Source organism: Coregonus clupeaformis, chromosome 31, assembly GCF_020615455.1.
Source record: "Coregonus clupeaformis isolate EN_2021a chromosome 31, ASM2061545v1, whole genome shotgun sequence".
In the NCBI taxonomy this organism is placed as follows: Eukaryota; Metazoa; Chordata; class Actinopteri; order Salmoniformes; family Salmonidae; genus Coregonus; species Coregonus clupeaformis.
Genome location: NC_059222.1, coordinates 36,998,202 through 37,022,664, shown reverse-complemented (window position 1 = coordinate 37,022,664; position 24,463 = coordinate 36,998,202). Strand labels below are relative to the sequence as shown.

Here is a 24,463-nt window from a genome sequence, read left to right as displayed (position 1 = left end):
AGAAATGTTTTGGTAGTCTTCCCCAAAACTGTGCCTCGACACAATCCTGTCTCGGAGCTCTAAGGACAATTCATTCAACCTCATGGCTTGGTTTTTGCTCTGACATGCCCCATCAACTGTGGGACCTTATGTAGACAGGTGTGTGCCTTTCCAAATCATGTCCAATCAATTGAATTTACCACAGGTGGACTCCAATCAAGTTGTAGAAACATCTCAAGGATGATCAATGGAAACAGGATGCACCTGAGCTCAATTTCGAGTCTCATAGCAAAGGGTCTGTATACTTATGTATATAAGTTTTGTAAAACATTTTTTAATACATTTGCAAAAATGTCTTAAAACCTGTTTTTGCTTTGTCATTACGGGGTATTGTGTGTGAATTGATGAGGAAAACATTTTATTTAATCAATTTTAGAATAAGGCTGTGTTGTCAGATGTGTGACTGTGATGAAAATATATACCTTTTCATTTTGAAGTCCGTCTCTTGGACCGACTTCAATAATTTTGACATACTCTGGATATTCACGTGTTAAAGTGCGCTGAAAATGAAAAGAAAGAGTAATGTTAGATATTGAAAACAAACAGTGGTGTAAAGTACTTAAGTAAAAATACCTGAAAGTAGTTTTTGGGTTATCTGTACTTTACTATTTATATTTTTGACAACCTTTACTTGTACTTCACTACATTCCTAAATAAAATTATGTACTTTTTACTCCATACATTTTCCCTGACACCCAAAAGTTACATTTTGAATGCTAAGCAGGATGGGAAAATGGTCTAATTCACACACTTATGAAGAGAACATCCCTGGTCATCCCTACTGCCTCTGATCTGGCGGACTCACTAAACACATGGTTTGTTTGTAAATGATGTCTGAGTGTTGGAGCGTTCCCCTGGCTATCCATAAAAAAACAAGAAAATGGTGCCTTCTGGTTTGCTTAACCTCTACGGGATCGGTGTCCCGTGTACGGGAAGGTTGAGCTCACGTGTGCTAATGTGATTAGCATGACTGTTGTAAGTAACAGCAAACTTTCCAGGACATAGACATGTCTTATATGGGCAGAAAGCTTAAATTCTTGTTAATCTAACTGCACTGTCCAATTTACAGTAGCTATTGCAGTGAATAAATACCATGCTATTGTTTGAGGACAGTGCACAACAACAACAAACTTATCACAGCAACTGGTTTGATACATTCACCTCTGAATGTAAATAATGTGCTTACATTTTTATTTTTATTTTATTTTATTTAACCTTTATTTAACCAGGTAAGCCAGTTGAGAACAAGTTCTCATTTACAACTGCGACCTGGCCAAGACAAAGCAAAGCAGTGCGATAAAAACAACAACACAGAGTTACATATGGGGTAAAACAAAACAAAGTCAAAAAAATACAACAGCATTCACTAATCTTGCTCTGATTTGACATCCTAAGGGTCCCAGAGATAAAATGTAGCATAGTTTTGTTTGATAAAATCAATTTTTATATTCAAATGTAGGAACTGGGTTCTACAGTTTGAACCCCTGCTGTCTCTGGCTCCACACCCACCCTGCCCGGCCATCTAGATGTGTGAAAGTTAGTGTATAAGCTAATGATCCATCATGTATGACATTCCTGGGTGTGTGTAAACTTACATTTTGAATTACCATATCATTTTTGTATGTTCTCTATAGTTATGTACTTGAAAATTGACCAATTCGGCCCATTTGGGAAGACTTGATACAAAATGGTCCAGTATTGCAATGCTTCACTGGATCAATCTGAAACTTTGCACACACACTGTTGCCATCTAGTGTCCAAAATCTAAATTGCACCTAAACTGCAATATTATATTGTTGCCTTTCTCTTGCATTTCAAAGATGATAAATATAAATAAATAGAAAACACATGTTTTTTTGTTTGTATTATCTTTTACCAGATCTAATGTGTTATATACTCCTACATTAATTTCACATTTCCACAAAGTTCAAAGTGTTTCCTTTCAAATGGTATCAAGAAAATGCATATCCTTGCTTCAGGGCCTGAACTACAGTCGTGGTCAAAAGTTTTGAGAATGACACAAATATTAATTTTCACCAAGTCTGCTGCCTCAGTTTTTATGATGGCAATTTGCATATACTCCAGAATGTTATGAAGAGTGATCAGATGAATTGCAAAGTCCCTCTTTGCCATGAAAATGAACTTAATCCCCCAAAAACATTTCCACTGCATTTCAGCCCTGCCACAAAAGGACCAGCTGACATCATGTCAGTGATTCTTTCGTTAACACAGGTGAGAGTGTTGACGAGGACAGGGCTGGAGATCACTCTGTCATGCTGATTGAGTTAGAATAACAGACTGGAAGCTTTAAAAGGAGGGTGGTGCTTGAAATGATTGTTCTTCCTCTGTTAACTATGGTTACCTGCAAGGAAACACATTGCTTTGCACAGAAAGTGTCACGGTTTACTAAGCCAGAACCCAGAAGCAGACCAGGACAAGGTAAGTGGTGTCAAAGGTGAGTGTTTATTTAACTGATCCACGGGTGATGTTGAATAATCCAGGGAACAGAGCGGGCGGCGTGGATGAGTTGTAGAGGGTGCAGTGGTTGGTCCAATGATGGCTCGGCAGCCGCCGACCATCAGGCAGAGGTTGGGTGAAGGTTCCGGACGAGTGACTGTAGGGAGAACAAAACGGAGGTAAGCATACAACCAGCAAACAAGGTGCAAAACAACAAAACTAATGCTCTAAGCTCTAGGACTGATCCGCTGATAAACATACTGTTCATGGCTAACGATCCGGCAGGGAATGGATGTTAGGCCAGAGCCTAAGAAGGGTGATGATCAGGACCAGGTGTGCAGATTGCTGATGGGATGCAGGTGCGGAAATCAAGAGAGCTCCCGCCTAGCAACGTTGCCCGGCAACCAGGCAGGGAGCGTTCCAGAACCCTCGGGAAACTGGAGATCACGAGCAGAAAAACTAGTACACAGACCGGACCCGACTCAGACTGCCGGGATCGTTACAGTACCCCCTCCGACGAACGCCACCGGGCGGACTCCCGGAGCGCCAGGATGGAGGCGGTAGAAGTCACGAATGAGGTCAGCATCTAGGATCTGTCGCCGCGGAATCCAACTCCTCTCTTCAGGACCATACCCCTCCCAGTCCACGAGATACTGGAAACCCCGGCCCCGCCGTCTGGAATCCATGATGCGTCGCACCGTGTAGGCAGGACCACCTCCGATCATCCGAGGAGGAGGAGGAGGAGGCGGAGGAGGCAACAGAGGACTGAGGAAAACAGGCTTGAGGCAGGAGACATGAAAGGTGGGATGGACTCTGAGCGTCCTCGGGAGTTTGAGTCGAACTGCCACCGGATTGATCACCTTCTCCACCACAAACGGACCAATGAACTTCGGTAACAACTTCCTAGACTCAGTCCGTAAAGGAAGATCCCGTGTGGCCAACCAGACCCTATCTCCGATGGTATAGGTGGGAGCGGGGATCCGGCGACGATTCGCCTGGAGCTGATACCGGTCCGAAACTCTAAGGAGTGCCTTTCTGGCCCGATGCCAGGTCCGGTGGCAACGACGAATATGGGCCTGAACAGAAGGCACTGAGAGCTCCTTCTCCTGAGAAGGGAACAAGGGAGGTTGGTAGCCATACAGGCACTGGAAGGGAGACATCCCAGTGGAAGATGTAGGGAGAGTATTGTGGGCATACTCAACCCAAGGCAACTGAGAGACCCAGGAGGTGGGGTTGGAAGAGGCCAGGCAGCGTAGCGTGGATTCCATCTTCTGGTTGGCTCTCTCCGCCTGACCATTAGATTGGGGGTGAAAACCAGATGTGAGACTGACTGTAGCTCCAATGGCCAAACAGAAGGACTTCCAGACAGCAGAGGTAAACTGAGGGCCACGGTCGGAAACGATATCACTGGGCAAACCGTGGACCCTGAAAACCTCCCTAACCAGGATCTCGGACGTCTCCGAGGCAGAGGGAAGCTTGGCAATTGGCACAAAGTGGGCGAACTTGCTGAATCTGTCCACGATAGTCAGAACGACCGTGTTCCCCTCAGAAGCGGGCAACCCAGTGACAAAGTCCAGGGCCAGATGCGACCATGGTCGCCGGGGAATAGGAAGGGGGTGAAGTAGTCCAGAGCTGGGCCGATTGGTACTCTTATTCTGCGCACACACTGGACAGGCAGCAACATAACCCCGAGTATCCTCGGCCATGGCAGGCCACCAAAAACGTCTGCGAAGAAACGCCATCGTCCGAGCCACGCCAGGGTGACAAGCCATCTTGCTGGCGTGGGACCATTTGAGGACCGCAGGACGAACCGACTCAGGCACAAACAACCGACCGGGTGGACCGTTACGGGACCGGGCTGCGTCCGAAGGGCCGCCATCACCTCCTCCTCAATCTTCCACCTAACAGCTCCCACGACGCAGTTCCGGGGGAGAATTGTCTCGGTCTTGGACCCACTCTCCTCCGTCTTGGAGAACATCCGAGACAAGGCGTCCGCCTTGCCGTTCTTAGATCCAGGTCGGAACGTCAGGGAAAAATTGAATCGTCCGAAAAACAACGACCACCTGGCCTGACGGGAGTTGAGACGTCTAGCCGATTGCACGTAAGCAAGATTCTTGTGGTCAGTCCAGACAATAAACGGTTGCTCCGCCCCCTCCAACCAGTGGCGCCACTCCTCCAAGGCAAGTTTCACCGCGAGAAGCTCCCGGTTACCCACATCGTAATTCCTCTCCGCAGGCGAAAGGCGACGAGAGTAGTAGGCGCAGGGATGGAGTTTACTGTCCGTGGAGCATCGCTGCGACAGGATGGCGCCAACTCCCACATCAGACGCGGTCCACTTCAACGACGAACTGACGGGCCGTGTCCGGTTGAGAGAGAATCGGTGCGTTGGTGAATCGCCTCTTCAAATCCAGAAACGCTCGATCCGCCTCCGGATTCCACTTGAAGCTCCTGATACTGGAAGTCAAGGCAGTTAACGGAGCGGCCACACGGCTGTAATCCCGGATGAATCTGCGGTAGAAATTCGCAAACCCCAAAAATCTCTGGAGCTGCAATCTCGTACCGGGCTGGGCCCATTCCAGAACCGCTCTAACCTTCTCCTGGTCCATCCTAATCTCTCCCCTGGAGATGATGTACCCGAGAAAGGATGTCGTGTGGGCGTGAAACTCGCACTTCTCGGCCTTCACGAACAGGCGATTCTCCAACAATCGCTGCAGAACCTGCCGGACATGCTGGACGTGGTCGGAAGGTTCCTTCGAGAAGATCAGAATGTCATCCAGGTAAACAAACACAAAGAGACCGATCATATCTCTCAGGACGCCGTTTCACCATACTCTGGAATACCGCTGGAGCATTGGTCAGTCCAAACGGCATCACCTGATACTCGAGTGACCCATCGGTGTATTGAAACCCGTCAACCACTCGTCTCCCTCTCTGATCCGGACCATGTGATACGCATTGCGTAGGTCTAGCTTGGTGAACACCGTAGCACCCTGTAAGGAGTCGAAGGCAGAACTCATCAAGGGCAGGGGGATACTTGTTCTTGACCGTGATGTCATTCAACCCCCGATAATCAATACACGGTCGAAGAGAGCCATCCTTCTTACCCACAAAGAAGAATCCTGCCCCCAGGGGTGATGACGAGGGACGAACGAGACCAGCAGCTAGGGACTCCTTGATGTAGGTCTCCAAAGCCTCACGTTCAGGGCGGGAGATACTGTATAACCTTCCCTTGGGGTAGACAGCTCCAGGGAACAGGTTGATGGCACAATCATATGGTCGGTGGGGAGGGAGTGACAGAGCCTTCTGCTTACTGAACACTTCCCCCAAATCGTGATATGTCTCGGGAACCAGGGACAAATCTGGGGGTTTAGCCTCAATCACCTGACTGGGAACCGAATGGGGACAGGCAGTCTTGAGACAGTTAGCATGACAATCAAGGCTCCAACTCGTTACCTTGCCCGTCACCCAATCGAACGTGGGATTGTGTTCCTTCAGCCAGGGGTATCCAAGGACCAGAGGAACATGGGAAGACGGCAGAATGAAGAATGAAATCATCTCCGAATGATTCCCCGACAACAGCATCTTAACCGGTTCAGTCCTCATCGTGATACGTGCCAGACTACTGCCGTTCAGAGTGGTCGCTTCAATGGCTTCCGGCAATTGCTCCTTGGAAAGCCCCAGCTGTTCCACCAACTCGGCATCAAGAAAGCTTCCATCGGCACCTGAATCGATAAAAGCGTTAATCGCTAAGCTCTGATTCCTGTTCACAAGGGTAGCCGGGAAACGGGGTCTGACAGAGGTATTGAGAGGTCGAAACTGGCTCGCTAAAAGTCCTCCCAACTTTAGCGAGCCGCGCAGTTTGACGACCGCCGGGAACAGGTGGCGAGGTAATGTCCCGAACCACCACAGTAGAGGCAACAGTTAGTCCTACGTCTGAGTTGGCGTTCCTCCTTGGTTAACCCGTGCCGCCCTACTTGCATTGGTTCAGAATCGGGAGACAGGACCTCTCCACTAATCCTGTGTGGTGGACGATGATCGACGTATTCTGGTCCAATCCCCGACCCGACTGGAACCTGAGAAGCTGATCGATTGGACGGACCCCATTGCTTCTCCCTCCTTCGCTCTCGGACTCGATTATCCACCCGAATAGACAAGGCTACCAAGCTGTCCAGGTCACTAGGCTCCGGATAGGAGATCAACTCATCCTTGAGCTGCTCCGACAGACCCTGGTAAAAGGCCGCTTGCAGAGACTCCTCATTCCACCCACTCTCCACAGCCAACGTCTTGAACTCGATCACGAAGTCGGCCACGCTGCGAGTTCCTTGGTGAAGCGAAAACAGGCGCCTAGCTGCGTCCCTCCCTCGGACGGAATGGTCGAAGAGCTTCCTCATCTCGGCCGTGAACCCCTGGTATGAAGCCATGCAGGGGTCTTGTCGTTCCCAAACGGCTGAAGCCCACTCCAGCGCCGACCACGCAGCAACTCAATCACAAAGGCTATCCTAGCCTTGTCTGTGGCATAAGAGTAGGGCTGTAGATCGAACACTAACCCACACTGCATAAGGAAAGAACGGCATCTTCCCAGCTCCCCCTCATATTTATCCGGCGTCGGAACCTTGGGCTCACGGAAGGACACAGCTCCAGACGCGGCAGGCGAGATGGGTGAAACCGGTAGTGGATCCTCCACCGGAAACTTGCGCTGGTTCTGGACCTCCGTCAGACCGGTAGAAAGGTTCCGAACTGCCAACGCGATCTCCTGTAGCTCCGTGCTATGATGGCCCAACATCTTCTCCTGATGGGTAATGGCATGGCGAACAGAGTCCAGGTCCGCTGGGTTCATTACTGGCCGGATCGTTCTGTCACGGTTTACTAAGCCAGAACCCAGAAGCAGACCAGGACAAGGTAAGTGGTGTCAAAGGTGAGTGTTTATTTAACTGATCCACGGGTGATGTTGAATAATCCAGGGAACAGAGCGGGCGGCGTGGATGAGTTGTAGAGGGTGCAGTGGTTGGTCCAATGATGGCTCGGCAGCCGCCGACCATCAGGCAGAGGTTGGGTGAAGGTTCCGGACGAGTGACTGTAGGGAGAACAAAACGGAGGTAAGCATACAACCAGCAAACAAGGTGCAAAACAACAAAACTAATGCTCTAAGCTCTAGGACTGATCCGCTGATAAACATACTGTTCATGGCTAACGATCCGGCAGGGAATGGATGTTAGGCCAGAGCCTAAGAAGGGTGATGATCAGGACCAGGTGTGCAGATTGCTGATGGGATGCAGGTGCGGAAATCAAGAGAGCTCCCGCCTAGCAACGTTGCCCGGCAACCAGGCAGGGAGCGTTCCAGAACCCTCGGGAAACTGGAGATCACGAGCAGAAAAACTAGTACACAGACCGGACCCGACTCAGACTGCCGGGATCGTTACAGAAAGGGCTTCACAGGCAAGGATATTGCTGCTAGTAAGATTGCACCTAAATCAACCATTTATCGGATCATCAAGAACTTCAAGGAGAGAGGTTCAATTGTTGTGAAAAAGGCTTCAGAGCGCCCAAGAAAGTCCAGCAAGCGCCAGGACCGTCTCCTAAAGTTGATTCAGTTGCGAGATCAGGGCACCACCAGTGCAGAGCTTGCTCAGGAATGGCAGCAGGCAGGTGTGAGTGCATCTGCAAGCACAGTGAGACAAATACTTTTGGAGGATGGCCTGGTGTCAAGAAGGGCAGCGAGGAAGCCACTTCTCTCCAGGAAAAACATCAGGTACAGACTGATATTCTGCAAAAGGTACAGGGATTGGACTGCTGAGGACTGGGGTAAAGTCATTTTCTCTGATGAATCCCCTTTCCGATTGTTTGGGAAAAAGCTTGTCCGGAGAAGACAAGGTGAGCGCTACCATCAGTCCTGTGTCATGCCAACAGTAAAGCATCCTGAGACCATTCATGTGTGGAGTTGCTTCTCAGCCAAGGGAGTGGGCTCACTCACAATTTTGCCTAAGAACTCAGCCATGAATAAAGAATGGTACCAACATATCCTCCGAGAGCAACTTCTCCCAACCATCCAAGAACAGTTTGGTGACGAACAATGCCTTTTCCAGCATGATGGAGCACCTTGCCATAAGGCAAAAGTGATAACTAAGTGGCTCGGGGAACAAAACATCGACATTTTGGGTCCATGGCCAGGAAACTCCCCAGACCTTAATCCCATTGAGAACTTGTGGTCAATCCTCAAGAGGCGGGTGGACAAACAAAAACACACGAATTCTGACAAACTCCAAGCATTGATTATGCAAGAATGGGCTGCCATCAGTCAGGATGTGGCCCAGAAGTTAATTTAAAGCATGCCAGGGCGGATTGCAGAGGTCTTGAAAAAGAAGGGTCAACACTGCAAATATTGACTCTTTGCATAAACTTAATGTAATTGTCAATAAAAGCCTTTGACACTTATGGAATGCTTGTAATTATACTTCAGTATACCATAGTAACATCTGACAAAAATATATAAAAACACTGAAGCAGCAAACTTTGTGGAGACCAATACTTGTGTCATTCTCAAAACTTTTGACCACGACTGTACAGGCAGTTAGATTTGGGTATGTCATTTTAGGCGAAAATTGAAAAAAAAGGGTCAGATCCTTAAGAGGTTTTAATATACAGTGGGGGAAAAAAGTATTTAGTCAGCCACCAATTGTGCAAGTTCTCCCACTTAAAAAGATGAGAGAGGCCTGTAATTTTCATCATAGGTACACGTCAACTATGACAGACAAAATGAGAAAAAAAAATCCAGAAAATCACATTGTAGGATTTTTAATGAATTTATTTGCAAATTATGGTGGAAAATAAGTATTTGGTCAATAACAAAAGTTTCTTAATACTTTGTTATATACCCTTTGTTGGCAATGACACAGGTCAAACGTTTTCTGTAAGTCTTCACAAGGTTTTCACACACTGTTGCTGGTATTTTGGCCCATTCCTCCATGCAGATCTCCTCTAGAGCAGTGATGTTTTACATTTACATTTTACATTTTAGTCATTTAGCAGACGCTCTTATCCAGAGCGACTTACAGGAGCAATTAGGGTTAAGTGCCTTGCTCAAGGGTTTTGGGGCTGTCGCTGGGCAACACGGACTTTCAACTCCCTCCACAGATTTTCTATGGGGTTGAGATCTGGAGACTGGCTAGGCCACTCCATGACCTTGAAATGCTTCTTATGAAGCCACTCCTTCGTTGCCCGGGCGGTGTGTTTGGGATCATTGTCATGCTGAAAGACCCAGCCACGTTTCATCTTCAATGCCCTTGCTGATGGAAGGAGGTTTTCACTCAAAATCTCACGATACATGGCCCCATTCATTCTTTCCTTTACACAAATCAGTCGTCCTGGTCCCTTTGCAGAAAAACAGCCCCAAAGCATGATGTTTCCACCCCCATGCTTCACAGTAGGTATGGTGTTCTTTGGATGCAACTCAGCATTCTTTGTCCTCCAAACACGACGAGTTGAGTTTTTACCAAAAAGTAATATTTTGGTTTCATCTGACCATATGACATTCTCCCAATCCTCTTCTGGATCATCCAAATGCACTCTAGCAAACTTCAGACGGGCCTGGACATGTACTGGCTTAAGCAGGGGGACACGTCTGGCACTGCAGGATTTTAGTCCCTGGCGGCGTAGTGTGTTTCTGATGGTAGGCTTTGTTACTTTGGTCCCAGCTCTCTGCAGGTCATTCACTAGGTCCCCCCGTGTGGTTCTGGGATTTTTGCTCACCGTTCTTGTGATTATTTTGACCCCACGGGGTGAGATCTTGCGTGGAGCCCCAGATCGAGGGAGATTATCAGTGGTCTTGTATGTCTTCCATTTCCTAATAATTGCTCCCACAGTTGATTTCTTCAAACCAAGCTGCTTACCTATTGCAGATTCAGTCTTCCCAGCCTTGTGCAGGTCTACAATTTTGTTTCTGGTGTCCTTTGACAGCTCTTTGGTCTTGGCCATAGTGGAGTTTGGAGTGTGACTGTTTGAGGTTGTGGACAGGTGTATTTTATACTGATAACAAGTTCAAACAGGTGCCATTAATACAGGTAACGAGTGGAGGACAGAGGAGCTTCTTAAAGAAGAAGTTACAGGTCTGTGAGAGCCAGAAATCTTGCTTGTTTGTAGGTGACCAAATACTTATTTTCCACCATAATTTGCAAATAAATTCATTAAAAATCCTACAATGTGATTTTCTGGATTTTTTTTCCTCAATTTGTCTGTCATAGTTGACGTGTACCTATGATGAAAATTACAGGCCTCTCTCATCTTTTTAAGTGGGAGAACTTGCACAATTGGTGGCTGACTAAATACTTTTTTTCCCCACTGTAAGGAAGTAAAAATTATTTATACTTTTACTTTTGATACTTAAGTATATTTAAAACCTAATACTTTTAGACTTTTACTCAAGTAGGATTTTACTGGGTGACTTTTACTTTTGTCATGTTGTATAAAGGTATCTTTACTTTTACTCAAGTATGACAATTGGGTACATTTTCCACCACTGAAAACAAATGTTATATCTGTTGTCACAAACTCTAACAAAGCACTATTTTCCCACTTAACTCTGTTTCTCCTGTCCAATAATGTGTTACAACCGTAAAAGGGGAACTACACCTGCTGATTTGGCCTCGTTTTTTGGCTTGCTCCTCAAGAAATGCTGGCGGCCATGACAGAAGCCGAATGCGAGTTGGCTTGGGGGTGTGGTTTGATGTGGGTGTTTCTTGGGTGTATCCTTGCCACCACCAAGACACACCCATCTGTCAGAACCTTGCCCACAACTGTTTCTCCCCACTCAATCACAACAAACAAACATCCTGCAGTTTGAACTCAATAACGACAGGAAGATGTATGGTGAGATGCCGGAGGAAGCTTTGAATAGGTAAGTAGCCTACAGAATAATATGAGAAGAATGCAATTGCTGAATTTATGTAGATATTCTAAACTAAGTGTTTTGATATCTTTCAAATGTAGTAACAGGTCCATGTAGAATAAACAACCCTGTACATAATACCATAGAAGCAGTGTTCTGCCAATATAACAATGTGCACCTTTTATCTTTCATTGTCATTCCTAGCTGATACAGATACCTTGCCTATCGGCATTTTGTCTTGTGATAATGGGGATACCTTGGCAAACATGTCAGAGTAGTCATACCTTCCTGTGTGGTGTCCCATATACAACAGGAGTTCCCTCATCCTGGTGAGAAAAAAACACAGGGTTTCTCCTTCCGCATACTGACTGATACCATTAAATTCAATAATAAAAAAGACAATACAAGTAAAAGTTGTGTCTAGTAAACATTTTATGCCGAGTGCCAGGTCTCTCTCCATTCAGAGACACCAGTATCAAGCCCGTCTGTCTGTCTGGACTTCATCACGTCATCTTGCAAGTCTCCATGTGCTGGCTCCATACATGTTTCTGTGAACACATAGTCACTGTTCTATTACCAATGGCAGTTAGGATAGGTAATATCTGACACACAAACAGGTACTATGTTGAAGTTTGTGCAGGTCACACTAAACCTACCTAATTCTGTTCTCCCCATCGACGACCGTTGGTGAGCAGGCAAGAGGTGAGGCTGGAGGTGAGGCCTTTGCCAGAGCCCCATTGATAGGCATGGCAGCGTAGATCAGCTCCTGGCCCCTCATCAAAGATACTGGTCAGTCACACACAAACACACACACACACACACACACAGAGCACTGATTACATTATTAATGGTGGTTATGATCAGCCTGGTGGAACCAACCTGATCGCTGTGTTCACATTTCTATTTCTATATGAAAAAGAATGGTGAACACAGCAATCAGGCTGGTTCAACCAGGCTAGGTTATGCCCTGGACATTATAGAAAATAAGCAACAAATAATATCAGTTTACATACATTTTGTTTCACAATTGGGTTATCAAATGTATCCAAGTAATGAAGTGGGTTACCTTCTGTATTAGTACAAATTATGAGCCTGTGAAAGCTGTTGCCGCTGACAGGTGAAGGTTGCTGGTCGGATACTTGGCAATATGTGGCTAACTGTTCCATTCATAGGAGTGCTCACAGCGAGGGCATGTCTGCATGATGCTGATAGGGGGCCCTCTTGCTGGTGTTCTTTATGCTGCATGTCCGGCTGCAAACTGGACATCTCTTGAACAAGTGCAGCAGGCAATCTCATGAGGTGGTGTTGACTGGGAGGGCCTGTAACAGGATGATATAATAGACAGCCAAGTGGTAAATTACATTTTGTTCTAAAGAAAGGGCAAAGCTTTTTGCTAATGCACTTCACAACCAAAATGACTCTACTAGTTGTATCTGCTTGGCTGGGGAATTAGCCTACTATTTTATCAAGTGTTTTTGAATACAACTTTTCACATTACTTGTCTGTGTTGATGAAGTCATCTGTGTCATCAGGGCAGCAACTCGGGTCACAATCAGAGGCCTCATGATGGTCTGTCCTTTTCATAGGAGTCGAGGGAGACTGGAAACAATGAATGAGGTGTCACACGGGTACTTGTGTCGCATTACACACTTTTATTCTGAGGTCTTGCCTGACAAGCTGTGAAAATAGCAAGAGAACAGTGAATTAAATTATTTTTGGAGGTCGCTAAACCATTGCAGTCCCATTGCTAGACATGTTATGGTACCCACCTTTGCTCTTTCTGGTAGGTCCTGGCATCCGTTCATGACCAACTGTGCATTTTGTCTAACAGAAAAACAAGGTCAATGATTGTCATCATCCCTCAGTTATAAACATAGCTAGAGAAATAACAATCTCGTTTGGATGCTTTACAGATGTAGACTGACTGCTCCAGATTGGATTAGATTCAGGCCGGTGACGCCGTTACACTATGCATGTTTTGCTATGGCCCAGGGTTGGTTTGAGTTTGTTGCTGCTAGTTAGTACACTGTTGTAGACTGACATGAGTTACCTAGTACTATCATAGCTGCATCCAATATTTACTGTATTTGTGCACTAGACATGGGTTGCACCTCGGAGGCTAATGTGATTGTTTAGTCTACATTAAACTAAAGAAGAGGGTCATGGAAACACGATGGCAATGCTAAAGTAGGCAAAACATTTGTTGGAAACAACTTTGCCATATTATGATGTCTGTTGGGTTCTATTTTTCTCATAATTGGATCTGTATGTGATGAATAACTTAGAAGGAATGCATTAATGATAAGCATAGGTTTGTACTATACTGATATAAATTGTTTCACATAACAGGCTGTGATTCATGTAAGGAACGTTAGGGGGTAGGACAGATAAGACTTGTATTTCTTACAGATACGAACACTCTCTCTTTGTTGTCTGTGAAACCGTCCTTGAACGTAGGTACATAGAGTACAGATTGGAAGGGTGTCTTTTGGGTGCTGACTCTACAGGTTATTATGATAGCAACTTATGCCTGGGAACGGTGGAGCGCCAAGGGGTGGAGCGCCAAGGGTTTGGGACTAACCCGTGCGCCAACGGATTGGCTGAGTAAAGTCTAAACCACACTCAGTCCTTTACTCTGATTGGCCAACAGAAGAGGTGGGAACTCTCTGTCAGAGTATTTGAGAAAGAACCTGTAAACAATAGTTTAGTTCTCTGAGTGCCCTGCGTGGTATTTCAGCGGACCCGTATATACGAACCTTCATACTTATCATACATACATTTTGCATATAATAAATTAAGCTTGGATTGAAGATCTCTTGATTCTTATTCCAATACCAGATTTGAATTACGCAATTTCTAACATGTCGTCAAATTTACTCTAGAGAGATGGCAATGTTGCCATTACTGTTACTAGCGAAGTTTGTCAAAAATAGCTAGCAATGCTAATGTTAGCTAGCTAAAATACTGTTGTGTCTTCGATCTTAGTTAGCTGGCTAAAGTTATACTGCATCTAAAGTCAATCTGGTGACATCACAATCATGACAAAAGGTTTTCCTACTAATTATTTGTCTTCTTTCGAAATGTTATTGCCAAGACCGAGTTGTATTGAGGTAGGCTAACAGTAGCCAGCTATCTAGTTAGTTAGGTAGGTAGTTAGCTAGCTAGAGAACGTCAGCTAGGCTAGCGATGATAGTGATAATGATTATCAAAATATACATAACCAGATACATAACCAGCAGTCTAGTGTCTAGCTACCAGTATACTCACCACCACTGGGGAGCAACGAACTCCAACCACCTATTGCGCATGATAGGGTCCTTCGGCAGGGCATACAAACCATAGTTGTTGGCTGTGCATCCTTCTGGAACGATGCATTGCATGGTCAATCCATATAGGGCTGTTCAGTCTTGAACAGCCGTGATCCTTTGAACGCGTTGGTTGGGGGCGATGAACAACAGGAGCCCCATTCAATAAAGGGAAGCGAAGTGGGCTGAGGGGCGATTTGCGTGTGGAGCTTGGAAAAAGGGGGCATGATTTGTTGACATAATTGCAATCCAAACCCAACCTTAATTTACTCGTTGTGACACACTGAGGTTCCAAACTTTGTTTTAGGCGAGACTGACTTTACGACCAAAATTATCCTATTTACACTTTGTAGTCAATTTTGACACTAGAATAAATAATTCCTACTCACATGGATGCCACATAGGCCGTTTTCAAACGGATTAGTTGTTTTTTACGGGCAGTCGCTCTTTAAGCCCAGAACACTTTGATTTTCAGATCACTGCTGGCACTTTAATAATGCATGAAACGTGTGTCAGTTTTTAGTTTCTAATAGTATCAACAGTCGATTTTACAGTTGACAACAAATGCAGTCCACCAACAACAATAATACAGGTTTTTTGATATTATACCTGACTAACTAATCTAACAGTTGTAAAAAGATAAAGGGAAAATATGAGAGGAAGATAGGAAGTAACAGGGTGTTGACTTGATGCACTCTATCTGACAATACACAGACTTCAGATAGACGGTGGAGGAGGAACGAATTAATGAAATTCTGCAGTATTTCAATTAAATGTTTCAAGAACAAAATTACATGTACAGTGCCTTGCAAAAGTACTCATCCCCCTTGGTGTTTTTCCTATTTTATTGCATTACAACCTGTAATTTAAATTGATTTTTATTTGGATTTCAGGTAATGGACATCCACAAAATAGTCAAAATTGGTGAAGTGAAATGAAAAAAATAACTTGTTTCAAAAAAGTATAAAAAATAAATAACGGAAAAGTGGTATATTCACCCCCTTTGCCATGAAGCCCCTAATTAAGATCTGGTGCAACCAATTACGTTCAGAAGTCACATAATTAGTTAAATAAAGTCCACCTGTGTGCAATCTAAGTGTCACATGATCTGTCACATGATCTCAGTATAGTTTACATACACCTTAGCCAAATACATTTAAACTCAGTTTTTCACAATTCCTGACATTTAATCCTAGTAAAAAATTCCCTGTCTTAGGTCAGTTAGGATCACCACTTTATTTTAAGAATGTGAAATAATAATAGAGATAATTATTTATTTCAGCTTTTATTTCTTTCATCACATTTACATCATACATTTTAGTCATTTAGCAGACGCTCTTATCCAGTGCGACTTACAGGAGCAATTAGGGTTAAGTGCCTTGCTCAAGGGCACATTAACGTCATTTAGCAGACGCTCTTAGCCAGAGCGACTCACAAATTGGTGTGTTCACCCTATAGCCAGTGGGATAACCACTTTACAATTTGGGGGGTTAGAAGGAATACTTTATCCTATCCCAGGTATTCCTTAAAGAGGTGGGGGTTTCAAATGTCTCCGGAAGGTGGTGAGTGACTCCGCTGTCCTGGCGTCGTGAGGGAGCTTGTTCCACCATTGGGGTGCCAGAGCAGCGAACAGTTTTGACTGGGCTGAGCGGGAGCTATGCTTCCGCAGAGGAAGGGAGCCAGCAGGCCAGAGGTGGATGAACGCAATGCCCTCGTTTGGGTGTAGGGACTGATCAGAGCCTGAAGGTACAGAGGTGCCGTTCCCCTCACTGCTCCATAGGCAAGCACCATGGTCTTGTAGCGGATGCGAGCTTCAACTGGAAGCCAGTGGAGTGTGCGGAGGAGGGGGTGACGTGAGAGAACTTGGGAAGGTTGAACACCAGACGGGCTGCGGCATTCTGGATGAGTTGTAGGGGTTTAATGGCACAGGCAGGGAGGCCAGCCAACAGCGAGTTGCAGTAGTCCAGACGGGAGATGACAAGTGCCTGGACCAGGACCTGCGCCGCTTCCTGTGTAAGGCAGGGTCGCACTCTCCGAATGTTGTAGAGCATGAACCTGCAGGAGCGGGTCACCGCCTTGATGTTGGCGGAGAACGACAGGGTGTTGTCCAGGGTCACGCCTAGGCTCTTCGCACTCTGGGAGGAGGACACAGCGGAGTTGTCAACCGTGATGGCGAGATCATGGAACGGGCAGTCCTTCCCCGGGAGGAAGAGCAGCTCCGTCTTGCCAGGGTTCAGCTTGAGGTGGTGATCCGTCATCCATACTGATATGTCTGCCAGACATGCAGAGATGCGATTCGCCACCTGGTTATCAGAAGGGGGAAAGGAGAAGATTAGTTGTGTATCGTCAGCGTAGCAATGATAGGAAAGGCCATGTGAGGATATGACAGAGCCAAGTGACTTGGTGTATAGGGAGAAAAGGAGAGGGCCTAGAACCGAGCCCTGGGGGACACCAGTGGTGAGAGCACGTGGTGCGGAGACAGCTTCCCGCCACGCCACTTGGTAGGAGCGACCGGTCAGGTAGGACGCAATCCAGGAGTGAGCCGCGCCGGAGATGCCCAGCTCGGAGAGGGTGGAGAGGAGGATCTGATGGTTCACAGTATCAAAGGCAGCAGACAGGTCTAGAAGGACAAGAGCAGAGGAGAGAGAGTTAGCTTTAGCAGTGCGGAGAGTCTCCGTGACACAGAGAAGAGCAGTCTCAGTTGAATGACCAGTCCTGAAACCTGATTGGTTTGGATCAAGAAGGTCGTTCTGAGAGAGATAGCAAGAGAGTTGGCTAAAGACGGCACGCTCAATAGTTTTGGAAAGAAAAGAAAGAAGGGATACTGGTCTGTAGTTGTTGACATCAGTGGGGTCGAGTGTTGGTTTTTTTGAGAAGGGGAGCAACTCTCGCTCTCTTGAAGACGGAAGGGACATGGCCAGCGGTCAAGGATGAGTTGATCAGCGAGGTGAGGTAGGGGAGAAGGTCACCGGAGATGGTCTGGAGAAGGGAGGAGGGGATGGGGTCAAGCGGGCAGGTTGTTGGGCGGCCTGCAGTCACAAGTCGCAGGATTTTATCTGGAGAGAGAGGGGAGAAAGAAGTCAAAGCATAGGGTAGGGCAGTGTGAGCAGGACCAGCAGTGTCATTAGACTTAACAAACGAGGATCGGATGTCGTCAACCTTCTTTTTCAAAGTGGTTGACGAAGTCATCCACAGAGAGAGAGGAGGGGGGGAGGATTCAGGAGGGAGGAAAATGTGGCAAAGAGCTTCCTAGGGTTAGAGGCAGATGCTTGGAATTTAGAGTGGTAGAAGGTGGCCTTAGCAGCAGAAACAGATGAAGAAAATGTAGAGAGGAGGGAGTGAAAAGATGCCAGGTCGGCAGGGGAGTTTAGTTTTCTTCCATTTCCGCTCCGCTGCCCGGAGCTCTGTTCTGTGAGCTCGCAATGAGTCATCAAGCCACGGAGCTGGAGGGGAGGACCGAGCCGGCCGGGAGGATAGGGGACACAGAGAGTCAAAGGATGCAGAAAGGGAGGAGAGGAGGGTTGAGGAGGCAGAATCAGGAGATTGGAGGGAGAAGGATTGAGCAGAGGGAAGAGATGATAGGATGGAAGAGGAGAGAGTAGTGGGAGAGAGAGAGCGAAGGTTGCGGCGGCGCATTACCATCTGTGTAGGGGCAGAGTGAGTAGTGTGGGAGGAGAGTGAGAGAGAAAAGGAAACAAAGTAGTGGTCGGAGACATGGAGGGGAGTTGCAGTGAGATTAGTAGAGGAGCAGCATCTAGTGAAGATGAGGTCAAGCGTATTGCCTGCCTTGTGAGTAGGGGGGACGGTGAGAGGGTGAGGTCAAAAGAGGAGAGAAGTGGAAAGAAGGAGGCAGAGAGAAATGAGTCAAATGTGGACATAGGGAGGTTGAAATCCCCCAAAACTGTGAGGGGTGAGCCATCCTCAGGGAAGGAACTTATCAAGGCGTCAAGCTCATTGATGAACTCTCCAAGGGAACCTGGAGGGCGATAGATGACAAGGATATTAAGCTTAAATGGGCTAGTGACTGTGACAGCATGGAATTCAAATGAGGAGATAGACAGATGGGTTAGGGGAAAAATTGAGAATGTCCACTTGGGAGAGATGAGGATTCCTGTACCACCACCCGTCTGACCAGATGCTCTCGGGGTATGCGAGAACACATGGTCAGACGAGGAGAGAGCAGTAGGAGTAGCAGTGTTTTCAGTGGTGATCCATGTTTCCGTCAGCACCAGGAAGTCGAGGGACTGGAGGTTGGCATAGGCTGGGATGAAGTCAGCTTTGTTGGCAGCAGAACGGCAGTTCCAGAGGCTACCTGCGACCTGGAACTCCACGTGGGTGGTGCGTGCAGGGACCACCAGGTTAGAGAGGCAGCAGCCACGCGGTGTGGTGCGTTTGTGTAGCCTGTGCAGAGAGGAGAGAACAGGGATAGGCAGAGGCATAGTTGACAGGCTGTAGCAAATGGCTACAAAAATGCAGAGGAGATCGGAATGAAATGGGCTAAGCATCTGGGAGCGGAGAGAGCAGGGCCTCCCTCACCAAAAACTTCTACCTCAGAAACTAAAATTGTTTCACTGAACCACCCGAACAAAAACTCTCCCAACTTCCGCCTTTAGAAATCAGAATTGTTGTGAACCACAGCGGTTCAATGTTTAAGGAATAGACTCAACCCACTTTATTCAGCTAGCCAACTATGACACCATAGCCAACTAGCAAGCTAGCATCCAATAACAATAACACACCGTTTAGCACCAACACTTGGTCACAACAAACCACCAATAATGTGATAACACACTAAACAGATCATTCGTGTCTGTGTCAAGTTCCTTTCGTGACGCAGCAATGATTAGACGTTGGCTAGCTAGGACAAGTATATTGTAGTTAGTTACTACAGTACAGCTAGCTGGTCGTGTTGGGGAGCTAGCAATGGCCACTGTGTTGACTTTGTTTGAAGAACGGCTAGCTAGCTAGCTTCGTGCTACAGCCGGCACGGCCGAGGACACTGCCAAGACACAGTAACTACCCACAACAACCCACGAAGCCTAGCTATGACGCCGTAGCTAACTTGCAAGCTAGCATCCATTAACACACAATTTAGCATCAATACTTGGTTACAACAAACTGCCAAGAGTGTGTTAGCACACTAAACAGATAATTCAAGTCCGTGTCTAGTTCCTTTCATAACGCATAACGCAGCAAAAAATTAAACGTTGGCTAGGACTACATTAACATTGGAAACAGCTCTCAGCGTTGCTAATCGTTACCAGTAGCTACCCGCTAGCTAGCTAGCCTCGTGCTTCGATACTAACCTACAATTACCTACGGAAACCTACAATAACAACAATACTAACCTATAATAAATACAATACCTAACTACAGCTAACTACCTACCTACGATCTAATACATGGTTAAGCAAAAAATTAAACGTTGGCTAGGACTACATTAACATTGGAACCAGCTTTCCAGCATTGCTAATCGTTACCAGTAGCTACCCGCTAGCTAGCTAGCCTCGTGCTTCGATACTAACCTACAATTACCTACGGAAACCTACAATAACAACAATACTAACCTATAATAAATACAATACCTAACTACAGCTAACTACCTACCTACGATCTAATACATGGTTAAGCAAAAAATTAAACGTTGGCTAGGACTACATTAACATTGGAAACAGCTCTCCAGCGTTGCTAATCGTTACCAGTAGCTACCCGCTAGCTAGCTAGCCTCGTGCTTCGATACTAACCTACAATTACCTACGGAAACCTACAATAACAACAATACTAACCTATAATAAATACAATACCTAACTACAGCTAACTACCTACCTACGATCTAATACATGGTTAAGCTTTACTCAACACCATATGAGAAGCTTACCTCCTGCTTACCTCCAGCTAGAGAAAAACACGACCTCTCCCGACACCAACCTGGCCACGATGGGTCAGAAGTGTACATACACTCTATTAGTATTTGGTAGCATTGCCTTTAAATTGTTTAACTTGGGTCAAACATTTCAGGTAGCCTTCCACAAGCTTCCCACAATAAGTTGGGTGAATTTTGGCCCATTCCTCCTGACAGAGCTGGTGTAACGGAGTCAGGATTGTAGGCCTCCTTGCTCGCATACACTTTTTCAGTTCTGCCCACAAATCTTCTATAGGATTGAGGTCAGGGCTATGTGATGGCCACTCCAATAACTTGAGATGTTGCTTCAATATATCCACATAATTTTCCTTCCTCATGATGCCATCTATTTTGTGAAGTGCACCAGTCCCTCCTACAACAAAGCACCCCCACAGCATGATGCTGCCAACCCCGTGCTTCACGGTTGGGATGATGTTCTTTGGCTTGCAAGCAACCCCCTTTTTCCTCCAAACATAACGATGGTCATTATGGCCAAACAGTTCTATTTTTGTTTCATCAGACCAGAGGACATTTCTCCAAAGATCTTTGTCCCCATGTGCAATTGCAAACCATAGTCTGACTTTCTCATGGCGGTTTTGGAGCAGTGGCTTCTTCCTTGCTGAGCAGCCTTTCAGGTTATGTCGGTATAGAACTCGTTTTACTGTGGATATAGATACATTTGTACCTGTTTCCTCCAGCATCTTCACAAGGTCCTTTGCTGTTGTTCTGGGATTGATTTTCACTTTTCGCACCAAAGTACGTTCATCTCTAGGAGACAGAACACGTCTCCTTCCTGAGCAGTATGACGGCTGCATGGTCCCATGGTGTTTATACTTCCGTACTATTGTTTGTACAGATGAACGTGGTACCTCCAGGCGTTTGGAAATTGCTCCCAAGGATGAACCAGACTTGTGGAGGTCTACAATTTTTTTCTGAGGTCTTGGCTGATTTCTTTTCATTTTCCCATGATGTCAAGCAAAGAGGCACTGAGTTTGAAGGTAGGCCTTGAAATACATCCACATGTACTCAAATGATGTCAATTAGCCTATCAGAAGCTTCTAAAGCCATGACATCATTTTCTGGAATTTTCCAAGCTGATTAAAGGCACAGTCAACCTAGTGTATGTAAACTTCTGACCCACTGGAATTGTGATACAGTGAATTATAAGTGAAATAATCTGTGTGTAAACAATTGTTGGAAAAATGACTTGTGTCATGCACAAAGTAGATGTCCTAACCCACTTGCCAAAACTATAGTTTGTTAACAAGACATTTGTGGAGTGGTTGAAAAACGAGTTTTAATGACTTCAACCTAAGTGTATGTAAACTTCCGACTTCAACTGTATATACACCTGTTCTGAAAGGCCCCAGAGTCTGCAACACCACTAAGCAAGGGGCACCACCAAGCAAGCGGCACCATGAAGACCAAGGAGCTCTCCAAACAGATTATCGACAAAGTTGTGGAGAAGTACAGATCAGGGTTGGGATATAAAGAAATATCAGAAACATTGAACATCCCACGGAACACTATTAAATCCATTATTAAAAAATTCTAAGAATATGGCACCACAACAAACCTGCCAAGAGAGTACCGCCCACCAAAACTCACGGACCAGGCAATGAGGGCATTAATCAGAGGCAAGAAACAGACCAAAGATAACCCTGAAGGAGCTGCAAAGATCCACAGCGGAGATTGGAGTATCTGTCCATAGGACCACTTTAAGCCATACACTCCACAGAGCTGGGCTTGACGGAAGAGTGGCCAGAAAAAAGCCATTGCTTAAAGAAACAAATAAGCAAACACATTTGGTGTTCGCCAAAAGCCATGTGGGAGACTCCCCAAACATATGGAAGAAGGTACTCTGGTCAGATGAGACTAAAATTGAGCTTTTTGGCCATCAAGGAAAACGCTATGTCTGGCGCAAACCCAACACATCTCATCACCCCGAGAACACCATCCCCACAGTGAAGCATGGTGGTGGCAGCATCATGCCGTGGGGATGTTTTTCATCTGCAGGGACTGGGAAACTGGTCAGAATTTAAGGAATGATGGATGGTGCTAAATACAGGGAAATTCTTTCAGTCTTCCAGAGATTTGAGACTGGGAAGGAGGTTCACCTTCCAGCAGGACAATGACCCTAAGCATACTGCTAAAGCAACACTCAAGTGATTTAAGGGGAAACATTTAAATGTCTTGGAATGGCATAGTCAAAGCCCAGACCTCAATCCAATTGAGAATCTGTGGTATGACTTAAAGATTGCTGTACACCAGCGGAACCCATCCAACTTGAAGGAGTTGGAACAGTTTTGCCTTGAAGAATGGGCAAAAATCCCAGTGGCTAGATGTGCCAAGTTTATAGAGACATACCTCAAGAGACTTACATCTGTAATTGCTGCAAAAGGTGGCTCTACAAAGTATTGACTTTGGGGGGGTGAATAGTTATGCACGCTCAAGTTCTGTTTTTTTGTCTTATTTGTTGTTTGTTTCACAAATAAAATATTTTGCATCTTGTGTAAATCAAATGAAACAAACGCCCCAAAAATCCATTTATATTCCAGTTTGTAAGACAACAAAATAGGAAAAATGCCAAGGGGGTGAATTCTTTCGCAAGCCACTGTATTTAAGTATTTTTGTTGTTGTAGTGAGGATAATAACATTAGTAATCTCTCAAAATTATACTTTAAGGATTTGTTTTATTTGTATGTTTATCTCACATAATATAATTTAAAAGTATGCATTAAGGTGTCTGTAATGGAATAAACTTGAAAAAAACGAATGTAGACATTAATAAATTCATTTCTATAGCTTCCAAAAAATTTTTTACAACAGTGGGGCTGCCACTGGCGCGGTGGATTCAACACAGCGCCCCCTATCAGTAATCTAGTGTATCTATAAATCATTGGGAGGACAGGGTCCTGCTTTTAGACCGCAAGTCAACAGTGGTACAACATTAAACAGTAGGCATAACAATTCTTTCTTATCACGACAATTTAATTGATTTAGAAATAGAGCATTTGCACAGTTTGACGCCAGTTAGTATAGTGCCTGTTTCTGCCATCCCAGGGTGATGCCCCCTCTCTGTCCTTTCATATGTCTCCACCCTGCACCCTCCCTCTGTATATGTGTCATGCTTGCAGAGGGAAGAAAGCACGATAATGACCCTTACCTTCTCCTCCTGCAGCCGGCTTCCTAGCCACGGATAATCCTGGATGAGTTGTTCATAGCTCAGGCAGTGCTTCACCGTGGTGGGGATGTTGCCCATCCGAAACGCTCCCGTTTGGCCTGTAGAGCTCCCCCAGGATCCTCTGGCTCTGACACCCGCAGTGATGGATCTTTATGCTCGACTGCAACAAATATACATGGTGGAGTTCTCTGATCAATACGCTCACGAAGCAGACAGGGTGGATGACTGAGACCCTGGCCACCCCCCCCCTCGCTGAAAGAATCATATTAGAGGACGGCAGCTGACAGCAGAGAGCTGGCAGTGACTCAGCAGTTGCCGTGGCAACCGCATCCCTAGCAGGGAGTGGATGGAGACAGAGAGAAGATAGTCAGCGAGAGAGAGAGAGAGAGAGAGAGAGAGAGAGAGAGAGAGAGGGAGCGAGCGATAGAGAGAGATTTAAAAAGGCGATGAGAGAGTGGCATATGGAAGGGACGGGAGTGTCAGTGACTAGCTGGCTCACTGGGGACTCAAGTGTGAGCTAATGTTTTGTCTGGACTAGTCTGACAGTGTTACGAGGGACTGTGTGAGCTGAGAGGTCAGGAAGCTCTCAAAGGGAAGTACTTGCCTGCCGAGTCTCTGGGCTCTAGAATAAGACCAGTCACACACTGCTTATTGTAAGTCCCCCACCTCCCCCTTTCAGGATGAAATCTAAGGCT

General features: G+C 46.0%; 1 protein-coding gene and 1 long non-coding RNA gene across 4 annotated transcripts in view; both read right to left on the bottom strand.

Annotated features, from left to right (window-relative positions):
* The window catches only part of LOC121547107 (3-hydroxy-3-methylglutaryl-CoA lyase, cytoplasmic), a 53,910-nt gene extending 29,839 nt beyond the window's left edge, over positions 1-24,071 (bottom strand). The window contains exons 1-2 of one of the 3 annotated variants that reach the window (XM_041858218.1): positions 23,751-24,071; positions 462-539 (exon numbers count right to left, since the gene is read on the bottom strand). In XM_041858218.1, the coding sequence (XP_041714152.1) occupies positions 462-539; positions 23,751-23,846 (174 nt within the window). In that variant the 5' untranslated portion in view covers positions 23,847-24,071. Of the gene's footprint in view, positions 1-461; positions 540-11,661; positions 11,745-23,750 lie in introns of those variants that run through there. The other 2 variants (XM_041858216.2, XM_041858219.2) reach the window with 2 other exon arrangements.
* On the bottom strand, positions 11,907-13,632 carry LOC121547109. The gene is made up of 5 exons (XR_005996492.1): positions 13,147-13,632; positions 12,876-13,054; positions 12,444-12,696; positions 12,034-12,163; positions 11,907-11,925 (listed from the first exon to the last, which is right to left on the bottom strand). It is a non-coding gene; the product is annotated as an uncharacterized LOC121547109 (long non-coding RNA).
* Positions 24,072-24,463: the final 392 nt, after the last annotated feature.